Here is a 14854-nt window from a genome sequence, read left to right on the forward strand (position 1 = left end):
TGCTGAAAAAAAGAACGGGCTGAAATATGGCACACCTATATTGGTACCCAACCAACATACACCATTGGGTACATAGAAATTTCTTCGGGGCTCAGGCAAAACCGCGGGAAACTAGGTATTTCATGTAATTTCCTGAAAAATGTAAAACCTTCCGCATCTTGTCGCACTAACCTGGTAGGGCTGGTCTCCCGGGATCCAGCTAACGAGCGCGGTATACCCGATGGTCTTCTCCTGGCGCTGGCTAACGACATCGGACCACTACTGCGAGAAGACGGCGACGAGGATCTGGATGTAGCTGTGAAGAAAATTGCAGGGTTAATAATGCAACAGAAATATGAGGTGATCGTAGGGTAAAGCAAGGTTTGGTTTGGTTTGTCCGTGGATGGGTGTCAATCTGTCATAAGGTGTACCTCTGTGTTCCTCGGTGTTTCGGAAGGCACGGTAAATTGGTGGGTGCCACTTGTCATTTTGAACTATTCGTCAGTCGTTACGGGTAGTCAAGACAAGACAGAAAGTCTAACATTCTCTTAATAAGAGATATCGAGTTGCCAGGGTAGCTGGTTTGATGTGGTCAGATAGGCAGTCGCTCCATGTGATACACTGATATTCAGCTGCAACCAGTTAAATTAGAAGCCAACCTCAACAAATTGGTAAAATATTAGATAGAAGAACCGAAGATGAACATAAGGAAGAGATGATTGCAACAAGACTAGCAGAAAAGAGGTATACAGAAAACAGGCTGTAAGAGAAAGTAAATTCTAACCTGCCTTCTCTTTAAAATACTACAAAAAAACTCACGTTGCGACTGCGAAACACCAGGCCTAGATCTAGACCGTCCAACACTGCGTTCAGGACTGGGAGGCACGCCGCTAGAAGCCACTGGGGATCTCTTCGCTCTCGCTATAGTAAACAAATATTAATATTATGTATTACTTGTATATGTGAAGAGGAAGTTTTAGAAGAAATTTACTACTTATAGTGACATAAATAAATATGTATTGTAAATATAAGATTCAAAAACGTTACAAGACAAAAAGAAAATAATAGTTACAAAAGAACAGTCGACCGATGCCAGAATTCGATAAGTGGACGTCGATCGATAGACTATAAATACAATAGTGGTTTCTCTAGATATCATAGAAAAAAATATCTAGTTTATTAAAGGGTTTTATTTAACGAAAGCCATACTTTACGTGCTTTTATGTGCAAATGCACTACTCGGTCACTACTGAGGATTACCGAGCTAACACATAAAAACACAAAATGAATGTTCAGATGCCAGCAGGTCAACCTACCCGAATCTGTCAAATTTCGCCAATCGAACATTAACCTTCCATTATTGTGACAAGGTTGAAAATCAATTGAAGTTATTTGACAGATTGAGGTAGGTTGACGTGCCGTCCGTACATTTACAGACTCGAGTATGGCTTATTTCGCTTTCGTGAAATAAAGTATCTGTACTACCTATCTTCAAGGTGAAAGAATTTCCAAAAACTACGGGGATTAGTTTACTTTACCACAATTTAGTTGATATTTTCGTGTGATTGCTCTTACACAAAATAAGCTTAGCTGTGTTTTACAAATGTATAAAATCTACAACAAATAAAGAAAATCGCGTTAGTCACGCTACTTATAGCTCAAGAATGGCTGAACCGTTTATGCTTAAAATTTGAAGGCAGGTATCTTAGACCTGAGATTTAGACATAGGATAATTTTTGTCACCATCCGACTACGGAAAGCAGTTATCTCGATACGCGGGTAAAACCGCCGACAGAAGCTAGTCTACAATAAATAAATAGTAAATGAATTATTAAAATATACCTGATTGCGACACATCTCCTTCTTCGGCATAGCAAAAATTAAAGTTAAGCTTATGATTATATAGTATTTATTATTTATAATTATTTATCCTTCTATATACACTTGTAGCTATATAATAATATATTTATTTATTTATATACTAATATATATTCTTCGTTGTTCATTTATTCGCTTATATCTTCATCACGATCATTTCGTGTCCAGGCTGAAATTCAAAAACTTTACTCAGGATATTTTTTCAAAAAAGAAAAGTGAGTTTTGGAAATCAACATAAATAAGAGAGAGATGATAAATGGTGTTTTTTTTAGAAATTAAGAAAAATATGTAAGATGACAGTGAATAAAAATTAAGAGTAATGTTTTTGAATTCCGTAAGTATAAGGCACATATTGAAAAATATATTTTTTGTAATATAAAATTATAATATGAAGCAAATGCTTGAAATAATTTGACGAAACATAATTGTATAATTACGTCGAGACTATATTTTTTTGGTATCTTTAATATATTATTTTGTTAAATATATACAATGAAAGATAAAAACAAAACTCATTAAATTGTTAGTTATGTAGTTAATTAGGCAAATTATGTCTTAGTTAATTTGTTAGTTTAGAAAATCAGGTAAAAGGCGATACCTTTTTAAAAAGGTCTTAAAGCCGCCATATTGGCTTTTTGTTTTTTTTTTTTAAGTTACTAGCACTAGCTGTAATAAGTATTTTCTTGCATGTTATGTACTTGCTCTTTTATGATATCAATATAATGCATGAACAAGCTAACTTGCTTTGCATTAATTTCTGAATCGAATTAATTGAATTTGCTAACAAAAGATAGAATTTGACATTAGACACATGTATAGTTATCGGCACGAATCTTGAGCTCTGACCTACATCTGCGCAGAAGTGATTTATTAGCAAAGAACCAATCCCGAGTGACGGCTATGACGCGATGTACTGCGGGTCAATCACCGCTTTAGCCCGCCCCCGCGCCTCACTTCATACCACAAAAGCGACCCAATAAATTACTTCTGCGCAGGTGAAGGTCAGAGCTCAAGATTCGTACCGATAACTATAATGTAAAATTCTTATCTCCATTGGGTTGAAAAGAAATTGTTGATTTGTAAGTAAAATCATGTTTATTACTAGCATATTTAAGCATGTTTAGTATGTACTATGGAACCAAAAATTCTTGCTTAAAGAATTTGCAAAATTTAGCGAAATGATAATTAAAATATGCAATTTGCAAGTGAACGAATTTAGTATGGTATTATGCTTTCATGCTGTAAGACGTACCTTCCCATATATCGGCAATGTTGAGTTGATTCCGAAGAAAATTAATATCACCCTTAGGTCATTTTACATGTATGTATTAACATTATATTATACACCTTACCACCATGTTAATAAAAGTCACAATTCAGTGACATTTTAATTTGATAAAGGTTACAAAATTGTCGAAGGTATTAGAGTTCACCAAAGCAGAACGGAGAAGTTTTTAAACAACCAATAAAAATTGTTTTAGGGATACTGCTGTGTGAAAGTCGACATGGCTAGATAGAATGTTACTTGTGATATGACGGCAGACAGAAGACTACAAAAGGAGGAGAACATGCTGTGCCGACCATCGATAAAATTGGGATAAGGGCAGGACGACGATGAGAGATTTATATAACTGAGTGGGCAGAGACGTGACGTTTGAATAACGAAATTCTATTGCTGGTTTAAAAACTTCTTCGCTCTGATTTGGTGGAATCTGCGAGACGTATGGGTTAGGACCATATACCTATGATATAACCTATTATTTACTTTAAAGGTAAGTTTTGGAAGCGAGCTGCCAACTGCAACTGCTAATCGCACTTGCAGCGACTGCATGAAATCAGTTGATATATCGATTAATCGGTAGTTGCTGGGGAGTTTGTTGCTCCACTTCTTTTACCCAGCAATAACATATAGGAAGTGGAGAAGGGAGCGCATTTTGGGGGCTGCCTTTGAACATTTTTTGACGTTCAAAAAGTGTTGATTTTCAGCCGACTTTAATTAAATGAATACGATTTTTTCCTGAAAGCTGCACGTTCTGCTCTTGTAAATACATACAAACCAGAAGTGCAGCTGCGACCGATTTTATGCTACTGCGGCACGTGAAATCAGCAGTTGGAGTCGGCAGTTCGCTGCCAAAACGTACCCCAAACCGGTACAAAGATACTTTCAATATTTTAGCATAAACAATACAAGCTAATACTCACGTAAACTAGCGGTGGGCGGTATCTTGTTGCGACTCATGTGCGAGTAGAGGGCTCGGGCACGAGCGCGCTGGGCCGCCGCCGCGTCTAGAGCTGACACTGATCGCGCTGTACCGCCGGCTGGGGAACGGTCTAGATGTGGGGAAAATGGTAATTAAATATAGGGGATATATAGGTATCTCTTTTTCGTAAAATGAATTATTAAACCTGACATATGTCAAGGTCAAACCAACAATTACAGTAATATTTTTTGGTCGCTGCAAACTCGGTTAAGGTGTCTACACACCAGATGCCGGCGGCACAGCCCGGCGGCCCAACCCGCCGGCCGTATTTTGTACAATCACGCGGCATGATTGAACAAAATACGGCCGGCGGCTTGGGCCGCCGGGCTGTGCCGCCGGCATCTGCGGCTTTGGTGTGTAGACACCATTATAAATCAATTAAGTGTTGAACGAACTCGGCGCGAACACATAACGATGTCATAGTCGATTGTCAGCCATGAGGAGATCAGCCAGCTGCGTAGGACATATTATAGTGCACGAGCGTTTGTGAAAACATAGGTGCAATCAATATTCTATCAGTCTCATACTCCGACGGGATGGAAATCTGTCACCGATACCAACGGAAAGAGACAAGCAGGATCAACATTTACAAGTGATTGACACACCCGTGCATCGGAGAGCACGTTAATGTCCGTCCTGCGCCTGATCTATCTCTGGTGGTGTCGGATTGTTGTCACATCGGGTTATGAGAGTGAAGGAATAGTGAGTGCACCTGTGTCTGCGCAAATGCTCGTGCACTATAATATGTCCTGCGCAGCTGGCTGATCTCCTTATTTGAGAACAGCCACCGTGGCCGATAATCGGCTAGTAAGACATCATGTTTATGTAGGTATGTATTTGTGTATTCAATAAGCAATTATGTAAAGACGAACTCGATGTTTTTTATATTATAACTTGTTTATTATTGTTCTCATGTGAGTGACTGTGTGTTTTTGGCACTGACCTCTATATTTACCACTGGACAGGCTGTTGTCAACGTGCTTTTGTGCCCGTTTGATAATCGCCATTTTGGCGCTGTTAGACGTAGCGAGTGTCCGTGGTACTAAAATTATTTTACAGTGAACCAATGAACAAACACTTCTCTCACAGCCATTTGAAATTATACGTCAAAATTAGTTCCGTGGACACTCGCTTAGACGATATTGGCGCTTCAAATGGGCACAACAAAGTTGCTTTCAAACGTACGGAACAGCCGGTCCAGTGGTAAATATAGAGGTCAGTGGTTTTTGGATTTTTATTTTTGGACTAATGTATACTCGTTGTCGCTAGTTGTGTGTTTATGCATGTATATGTGTGTACTACCATCTGTCCGCATAGCGACAGGTATGTGCGAGGCGGGCGGCCGCTCGTGCGAGGCGCGGCGCCGGCGCAGCGAGCCCGACTGTTGTCGCTAGTGTGTATGTGTGTATGTATGTATATGTGTGTACTACCATCTGTCCGCATAGCGACAGGTATGTGCGAGGCGGGCGGCCGCTCGTGCGAGGCGCGGCGCCGGCGCAGCGAGCCCGACTGTTGTCGCTAGTGTGTATGTGTGTATGTATGTATATGTGTGTACTACCATCTGTCCGCATAGCGACAGGTATGTGCGAGGCGGGCGGCCGCTCGTGCGAGGCGCGGCGCCGGCGCAGCGAGCCCGACCGGCTCAAGCCGCTCACTAGGCTTTCCGTTGAAGCTAGTAGTTATATAGTTACCCAAGTCCAAATGCAGCATTCAACAACAAGTTTTGTTTAGAAATTTTGTACAAAAATACATAGTTTAGAATGAAAGAAACCACAGAAAGAGTTTCATTGTCACATGGATTATACAGGGTGAAAATAAATTCTGCAATTCAATGTTATTTGCCTCGTCTTCTGCCAACTGTGTTGGGGTCAACTTCCAGTCTAACAAGATGCCTCTGAGCACTAGTTATTAAATAAATAAAAAATACATATCTTGGTTGAAAATCGCTGGAAAGCTTTGATGTGATATATTAAAATTATCGCAATAACGTGTTTAGACTGAGTTTCGGTTAAAAATATTTTTTCACCCTGTATACATTTATACTGTCAAGGATTCAGTATAAAATATTTTCCGACCTATATACTTCTAGGTCTGTTTAACAATTAAAGAAAATCTATAAATAAACTAGATAAGGCATTAGAAACTAACCTGAAACACTGGCTGACGGACTTCTAGGACTTGTAATAACTCTCCTCTCTGAAACAATCAATAATAATTTAGAGCTTTATCATACACTTTTTAAAAGTTACAACCGTTTTGCATACACATAATTCATAGAAGTGAAGAGTATTTTTTCTTAAAAAGATATATTTTATTTTGATCACTTTTATAATTTTTTTAGTAGGTATATCTTAGATACCAATGACAGGGCACGTTAAACTGTAGGTCATTATCCTTGGCAGTCGTTACGGGTAGTCAGAAGCCAGTAAGTCTGACACCAGTCCAACCATGGAGTGTTGGATAGCCCGAATAACTGGGTTGAGGAGATCAGACAGGGCAGTCGCTCCATGTGGCACACTGGTACTCAGCTGCATCCGGTTAGACTGGAAGCCGACCCCAACATAGTTGGGGAAAGGCTAGGCTAAACTGACCTGTGCCAACATGGTGCAGGCTGTCGACGCTGCCGATATTGCGTTCTCTCTCGATCTGCTTCTGCGCTGCGGAGTCGAGCCGGGCGAACAGCTGCTCTGCGTCATCCGGGAAGTGGCGTTTGTACGCTGCGTATGCTCTATGGAGAAATATATGATGTTTATTAAATTGGTAATAGTGGAGAAAGAGTTATATTATAAATAGCTGATCTATAAGTTTGTCTATATGTATGTGTGTGTGTGGTATGTGCTTGTGTGTATGTGGTATGTGCTTGTGTGTGTGTGTCTGGTATGTGTTCATGTGTCTGGCACATGTTCACATGTCTGGCATTTGTTCATGTGTCTGGTATGTGTTCATGTGTCTGGTATGTGTGTGACTTGTCTGGTATGTATTCATGTGTCTGGTATGTGTTCATTTGTCTGGCATGTGCTCATGTGTCTGGCATGTGTTCATGTGTCTGGTATGTGTTCATGTGTCTGGTGTGTGTGTGTGTGTCTGGTATGTATGTGTATGTGTTTGTGTATCTGGTATGTGTTAATGTGTGGCATGTGTTCATGTGTCTGGTACATGTTCATTTGTCTGGTATGTATTCATGTGTGGTATGTGTTCGTGTGTCTGGTAAGTGTTGACGTGTCTGGTATCTGTCATGTGTCTGGTGTGTGTTCATATGTCTGGTATGTGTTCATGTGTCTGGTATGTGTTCATGTGTCTGGTATGTGTTCATGTGTCTGGTATGTGTTCATGTGTCTGGTATGTGTTCATGTGTCTAGTATGTGTTCGTGTGTCTGGTATGTGTTCATGTGTCTGGTGTGTGATCGTGTGTCTGGTATGTGTTCATGTGTCTGGTATGTGTTCGTGTGTCTGGTATGTGTTCGTGTGTCTGGTATGTGTTCGTGTGTCTGGTATGTGTTCATTTGTCTGGTACTTATTCGTGTGTCTGGTATGTGTTCATGTGTCTGTTCACGTGTCTGGTATGTGTTTAAATGTCTGGCATGTGTTCGTGTGTCTGGTATGTGTTCACGTGTCTGGTATGTGTTCATGTGTCTGGTACGTGGTCATGTGTCTGGTATGTGTTCATGTGTCTAGTTGTGTTCATGTGTCTGGTATGTGTCCATATGTCTGGCTCCATGTTCATATGTCTGGTATGTGTGTATTACCTCCTGCCGTATGTCCGGCATGTGCTGTCGGCGTCGACGCATGCGCGGCGGATGGCGTCGCGCACCGCCGCCTGTTGTTTCTCTATGGTCGTCGCCGGCCATTTCTCTAGCATTAGTACTAGCACCTCGCTGTGAAAGAATGATTATGTAACATTTATTCACCCTAAACAATAATTACATTACATTATTTTGGATAAGCTGAATGTCTAGCATACATTAATTATAATAGCATCCAGGTCGAATTTCGGCCACAGTAGCTGAAAACAGACCTAATTTGATTCACAGATAACGTAGAGCCTGTGAAAGAACATTGAACAAGAAAGGCTACTTTTTATTCTGTTCAAAAAGTCTTTCTAACAGAATAAGAAGTACAAGTATTATAAAGGTAAGAGGTAAAGTTAATGATTTTGTGAGCAATCTCTAGATACCAAAACCGATTTGAAATTCTCTTTTACCAATAGATAGCCAAGTTATACATATTTTTCCCATGATGTATGATATCCAGGTAAAACCGCGGGCGTAAGCTAGTGGAATAATATACAATGTACATACCTGAGTGTAGATCTAATTTCCTTAGACTTGTTTGTTGTAAGATTGGTGACTATAACGGGCAGTAGTCGCGGTGAGTGTACGTATGACACTATGTAGCGAACACATATGGTGCCTGCTGATGACACCACCTGAGGAAAAAAGTAGTTAGGTATTTTTATTTATTTACTAGTAGGTGTTTTTTTTGGCGATTGTAACACGTTATCGGAGTTTTACATAACCGATACGTGGTTATAATATTGGACATAGCTAACTCGATCAAATCTGCTCCCATAAATATAATTCAAATATGGGATTCTTAACAATTACTTAGTTTTTCGGTACATTACAAAGAATAAAATATAATGTGCTGCTATTTACTATGAGAACAGCTGCTATTTACAGCAGCATTTGATATTTTTATGAAGCAGTATAGCAAATAGAACTATGCAATCATGAATTATAATCAATAAGAATATTATAAAGAGAAGAGATTTGATTGTTTGTACCCTAAAGGCTCCGAAACTACTAAACAGATTAGAAAAAATATTTCACTGCTGAATAGCTACACTATTCCTGAGTAGCATTGTACATCCACTACGAGGTGTATTCAACAGACGGAGATATTATTTTAACGAAATACATTATCTTACCTTAGCAGCATTCTGTATAAGGTTGATCAACTCCTGTAGTATGTATAAGCTGAACTGGTCTATCTTGTTGCGCAGAACTTTAGCCATGTGAGCTATCGTTATGCACGCTTCTCGTACCACCTGGTAAAATATAAGCATATAGGTAAGATACTTCTTTTCGCAAACGGATGAACGGATTTCGGATAAAACCTCATCAGAATACCATATCTAGACTACTTTCTATCTAGGTGTGGAAAGTCGTTCTTTCAGAAATCGATCAAAACCGCTGTTAGAAGTTCAGCAAAAGCTATTGCGTCGCATAACATTATTATGGGGGAAATAAGCAAATTCTGCCCTTTAAGGATAGCTTTTACAAGGTAATATACAAACGTTTTTCGATAATAAAATCGTTGTTCAAAATATTATAAAGCAAATATTTTTTCTTTTGAATCGATTTATAAACTTCTTTTAGTTTTAAGTAGTAGTAGTAAAAAGGCTTGTCAGCTACTTTTTATACAAATCCAGAGAGAAATAATAACCGAGGGACGCGGGTCAAACCACTGATAGAAGCTACTAAGTCTCATACAACTTGATTGAAAAAAAATTTACTTATTAACAAAATGATTACATTGAAAAGTCGATGACAAAAATCTAATTAACTATCTTCAAGAATACATGAACAAAACGGCTAGCCGCACTGACCTGACTCCTCAGATCCTTGATGACGACTAGGAAAGGCACGGACAGGTCCTTCAGATGAGCAGCGAACTCCGTCGGATACTGCTGGTGAGCGTTCGCCGTTAATAGGGAACGTATCTTCTTTAGCTGTGGGAGAAAATAATAATCATCATCTCAGGCATAGGACGTCCACTGCTGAACATAGGCCTCCCCCTTAGATCTTCACAGATACCTGTTGGAGGCGACCTGCATTCAGCGTCGAAAATAATAATATAATTTATTTTTAGAGCATCTGGGCATAATTTAGTGTAGTATGTGGGTCTGTGGGCGGTGAGTTTCGAGTGGCACATCGTCCTTTCGTCTTCTAGGAGATAGCAGACCCGTGTCGACGGTGCGTGTGATTCCACGCGAGAGTCAAATAGAGTCAGCAAACCCCAGTGGGGCTTAGCAGGGCCAAAGCCCGCCGGGGCTGAGTCAACCCGTAGATTTTCTTTTCTTTATATGTATTAGTTTATAAGTATTCTAATGTTATGTGTTAATCTTTTATGTGAGTATTCTATTTTTGATTGGATTTAGCTGCCTGAAATAAAGGAATAAATAAACAAAAAGATAATAAAATTGGTCGAACGCCGTCGAGGCTGCGGGGTTGGAACCTGGCAAAAACACTCTTACAGTATCAATCCCTTTTTACCGGTTACATAGGAAGCCAATCCTAACATAGCATCTTAACATCAGCTAGGCGATGATGTAAGCGACCTGTTAGGGAAATCTTCTTTTTTGTCGTTCCTTAGGGGTGTCAGGAACTTTGGCGGAGTCACGACCCTAAACACACATGCTAGACACACAAGACCAATCCCACTCACAGCATCGACCCTTTTCTCCCAGTCGGCAGCCCTATCCCCGAGCAGGGCGGCGGCGTGGCGGCACAGGTCGTCGAGGCCCCGCGGCCCGTACACCGCGGCCGGCGCTGCGGACAGGAAGGCTGCCTCGAACGCCTCGCTGGAGACCGCGCCCGCCTCGCCGCCTGCTAGTGTGCTCATGCCTGATGATACTGGAAGGTTGGTAAGTACTGATAAATGCCCATGATGTAATAATGTCGATACTTATCCCTTAAAGAGTTCCCTGACAGTTATAGTAATGTAACTGATTCAATCTGATTCGATTTTCAAACAATTGGTTTGCAAAGAAAATCGAATCAGATTGAATTGGAGAGCGGATTGCGAATTGAATTTTGATATCATGTACATTTAAAAAAACTTTAACCAAAATATAGACACAATTAAAGGCCGCTTGTCTTTAAGATTAAATATTTTTCAATCACATTCATTGAGGTAATTGAGCTATATTTCTAAACACACGCTTGACTAGGGATAACTGTTTTACATAAAATACATTGTTGAACATAGAGATACATAGTTCCTGCAATAAAATTAATGATCTTTCGAAAGTTAATTTATTATTATTAGTTAGAAGATGATGATGATTAGTGATTGGCCAACCCGATTCCTACAACCCAGAAATGATCAATTTTGCTTCCACGGTAACTTTTGATGTCTATGAGGCTTTTAAGGCAAGATTCCCCCTTGGTGCGGCACTGTTCGGCACCCCGCATGTATCTCGTGGTCTACTCGTTCTAGCAAACAGTAACACATTGCGTGCGAACATTACTAACATGTCCGCGACACTGCAACCGCCGAGTAAGAAGAAATGTGCAAGGTCTTTTTTGGTGTGACCTCAATATATTGATATTTAAGTTCCTTGACCCCAAATAGCACTTATCCAATCACTAAAAATGACCTAGTAAATGAATAACTTAATATTACTTACCACTACCGGTACTAGTTAATTTCGCCGGCGGCGGCGGCTTGCGGTTCGCCGACGGCATGCTATACAAACCGGCGACGGTTCGTTTCGGCGCGTCACAGGCTATCGGTGATTTCGGTGATTTTTGGTTATAGTGGTGATTAACGTTAGATCCGGTTAACCCGATGGTACATGGTGAAAGAGAAATTTGCTGTTAGGGTTTTATTTTTTAGTAGATATATGGTGATTTTTATGTATGAAGTTTAATAGATAGACTGCATTCCGTTATTTTAGAAATGTAAGAGAAACTATGGTTTCGTGAATAGTTAAATAGTGAATATGAGTGTTTTTTTTATTTTATGTAAGAGTTGTGATAATTGAACCATGCAACTTGCTATGTAAAATGGTGTTGTATAGTTTCATGTGTAAAATTCTTTGAAAAAGACATAAACCTTTGTTTATATTTTCATAGAATATCTGTGTATTATCTATCGATCTACCTAGCCATTTACCAACTATGATGATAGTTGATTTCCTGTCTAACCGGATGCAGCTGAGTACATATATTTTATCAGCCATATCTTTGTGTGTATATGTACATGCACAATGTGTTTGTATGACAGGGCGACTCGATCACTATTGAGCGCGAGCGAGCTTACGCGTACAGTCAACTTCAGGTCAGTGGTAACAGTTTTATAGGAAAATCGTACTTATTACTATTGAGTTAAGGTGTATGACAGTTACCACTGATATGCGGTCCTCCGTACAAATGGCCAAATTCGTTTACACATTCAATAGCACTATGTATACTCAGTTGCAACCGGCTTGACAGAAGACAACTCCCTTAATATCTAAAACAGTGTTTTTCAAGATGCATCTGTTTGTGTTTTCAATTTTATGTATTTACCTAGTTACCCAGCCTAATATATGTGTGTATATATGATATATCTGCGAAACTGACCTGGTGTAGAAGCACCGGAGCTGTCTCCGTCTCGGGAGCGAGCCGACGTGGGTATCGTCATAGTTCGCTTGACTGTTCGGGATACAAAGTCTGGTTCGTCTGCTCCTGTCGCTGTTAGGAGGACGAGAAATAGCTTCACTTTATATAATATTCTTGGCAAATAAAGATGAGAATGAAACTGATTTGAATATTTTTTTCACTGTTGGGAAATTACACTGTAAATTCCCATATAACATAGGCAATATTTTATGCGTTAACGGGATGTAGTTTCCACTTGACGCCGTTGGAACTTTACAAGCAATTTATAAATGCGAAAGTAACTACGTCAGTGGCGCTTTCAAGCTAAAACAACTGAACCGATTGAAATGAAATATTTTAGATTTAATTGATTGATTGATTTAAATGAAATATTGTTTGTAATCTTAAAAAAAATAATCTTAAGTGTCAGTGAGTCACCCGCATTCCGCTCCCACCTTCCTCAATAAACAGACTATCTAACCCTAAAAGTTATTTTCAAATCAAGCCAGTACTTCCTAAGATTAGATTCAGATTGTAATATTTCTATAGTTTTCCTCACCAGTGGGCAACATGAGTCCGGCTTCCCTCGCCTCGTCGAACTTCTGTTCGAGCAAGGCAAACTTCTGTGCTGGCAGTAACTCTTTCTTCTTCAAGTCTTGTCTTAATCTCTCACCTGCGAACAAGAGTAAACATACTGAGTGGCATACGATATGAGAAACCTATTTCACATTATAACACCATAATTTATCAAAATCGGCAGACCGTCAACTACTGCTTCAAATATAATAACCTGAAAGACATAACGAAACAAAGATTCATTTACATATAGTGTGTGTGTGTATAAACTATTTTTATGAATCGGTATGCCTGGGTATGTATGTGTACGCATTGATAATATATGTGTGGTTACGCGTGGGTGTATGGGTGTCCGCGTAAGTATGTGTTTGTACGCGTGGTTATATGTGTTTGTACGCGTGGGTATGTGCCTGTGTACGCGCGGGAATGTGTCTGTACGCGAGGGTAATGTGTCTGTGTACGCGAGAGTATGTACGCATGGACATGTTTGTGTACGCGTGACTATGTGCTTGTACGCGTCACTATGTAAGTGTACGCATATCTATGACAGTGTACGCGTGGGTATGATTGTGTACGCTACTCACCAACATGCCTGTACACGTCGACGAGGAGTTGCATGGCGGCATCCCGCACTCCGCTGCTGGGGTCACCCACCAGCGCCGCAAGGTTTGGGACCGCTGCCCTCAGCTGTAGTTCTGTGGCGCCGTGACTGTAACAGACATTATTATGAGGAATTGTTCAGATTATGGGTACTCAAGGGTAGGGTTGAGGAGGCCAGATAGGCAGTCTCTCCTTGCAAAATACTGGTTAGGCTTAGACTGTCCATGCCGACTGCAAAATAGTTGGGAAGACAAATTAAGCGTACACAAGGGGTATTGGGTTGTCCGGATAATTGGGTTGAGGAGATTAGATAGGCAGTTGCTCCTTGTGAAACAATGGTACTCAGCTGCATCCAGCCGACTGCCACACAGTTGGACAAAGGCTCGGAAGATGATGATGTACAGATTAAGGGTACCCAAGTGGTATCGGATTGCCCGGGTAACTGGGTTGAGGAGGTCAGATAGGCAGTCGCTCCTTGTGGCACACTGGTACTCAGCTGCAACCAACTGACTTTAACATCATCTTCCTGCCCTTATCCCAATTTTATTTGTGGGTCTGTTCTATTCATAATATATTCGGATCTTAACATACCACAATATGTTTTGGCATAAGTTTTATAGACGGCCGGCCTGCTTGAAGCTAACCCTCTTTGGGAATGCTATTAAGGTGGTTTGTCCGCCACCTTGCGTGTAGTCCAAAGTGTTGGTAGAATGCACTAGGCTTTAGCTCCTTTAGTCGCCTCTTACGACACCCATGGGAGAGAGATGGGGAGGTCCTATTCTGAACCTGGCCGGTTACGGATGACGGATGATCCAGTTGACCTCAACATGGTTAGGAAAAGGCTCGGGAGATAATGACTCACTGGTCTCGCGCCAGCGACGCCACGCACGTCCGCGCGGTGTGCCGGACCGCCTCCTGCGTGTCCGCTAGCTGTCTACACTGATGTACTCACTGGTCGAGCAGCGCCTGCACGCAGCGCAGCGCCTCCTCCCGGGCGTGGGGCGCCTTGTGCTGCAGCGCGGGCGCCAGCCGCGCCAGCAGCGCCCGCGCCTGCACCGCGCGCGACCGCGCCAGCGACGCCACGCACGTCCGCGCGGTGTGCCGGACCGCCTCCTGCGTGTCCGCTAGCTGTCTACACTGATGTACTCACTGGTCGAGCAGCGCCTGCACGCAGCGCAGCGCCTCCTCCCGGGC

At 41.1% G+C, this 14854-nt stretch overlaps 1 protein-coding gene across 5 annotated transcripts in view; it reads right to left on the reverse strand.

The window, feature by feature from the left end:
* Nucleotides 1–14783, reverse strand: part of LOC110369626 (CLIP-associating protein) — a 34187-nt gene extending 19404 nt beyond the window's left edge. Inside the window, exons 1-16 of one of the 5 annotated variants that reach the window (XM_064041954.1) lie at nucleotides 14613–14783; nucleotides 13645–13769; nucleotides 13044–13157; nucleotides 12467–12577; nucleotides 11530–11628; nucleotides 10566–10753; nucleotides 9727–9849; nucleotides 9046–9165; nucleotides 8417–8544; nucleotides 7865–7993; nucleotides 6710–6846; nucleotides 6267–6314; nucleotides 4060–4188; nucleotides 1822–1842; nucleotides 799–900; nucleotides 172–295 (exon numbers count right to left, since the gene is read on the reverse strand). In XM_064041954.1, coding sequence (XP_063898024.1) covers nucleotides 172–295; nucleotides 799–900; nucleotides 1822–1842; nucleotides 4060–4188; nucleotides 6267–6314; nucleotides 6710–6846; nucleotides 7865–7993; nucleotides 8417–8544; nucleotides 9046–9165; nucleotides 9727–9849; nucleotides 10566–10753; nucleotides 11530–11628; nucleotides 12467–12577; nucleotides 13044–13157; nucleotides 13645–13678 — 1607 coding nt within the window. In that variant the 5' untranslated portion in view covers nucleotides 13679–13769; nucleotides 14613–14783. The remainder of the gene's footprint in view (nucleotides 1–171; nucleotides 296–798; nucleotides 901–1821; nucleotides 1843–4059; nucleotides 4189–6266; nucleotides 6315–6709; nucleotides 6847–7864; nucleotides 7994–8416; nucleotides 8545–9045; nucleotides 9166–9726; nucleotides 9850–10565; nucleotides 10754–11529; nucleotides 11629–12466; nucleotides 12578–13043; nucleotides 13158–13644; nucleotides 13770–14612) is intronic. The other 4 variants (XM_064041950.1, XM_064041951.1, XM_064041953.1 and 1 more) reach the window with 4 other exon arrangements.
* Nucleotides 14784–14854: the final 71 nt, after the last annotated feature.

Source organism: Helicoverpa armigera, chromosome 27 (assembly GCF_030705265.1).
Source record: "Helicoverpa armigera isolate CAAS_96S chromosome 27, ASM3070526v1, whole genome shotgun sequence".
Classification (NCBI taxonomy): Eukaryota; Metazoa; Arthropoda; class Insecta; order Lepidoptera; family Noctuidae; genus Helicoverpa; species Helicoverpa armigera.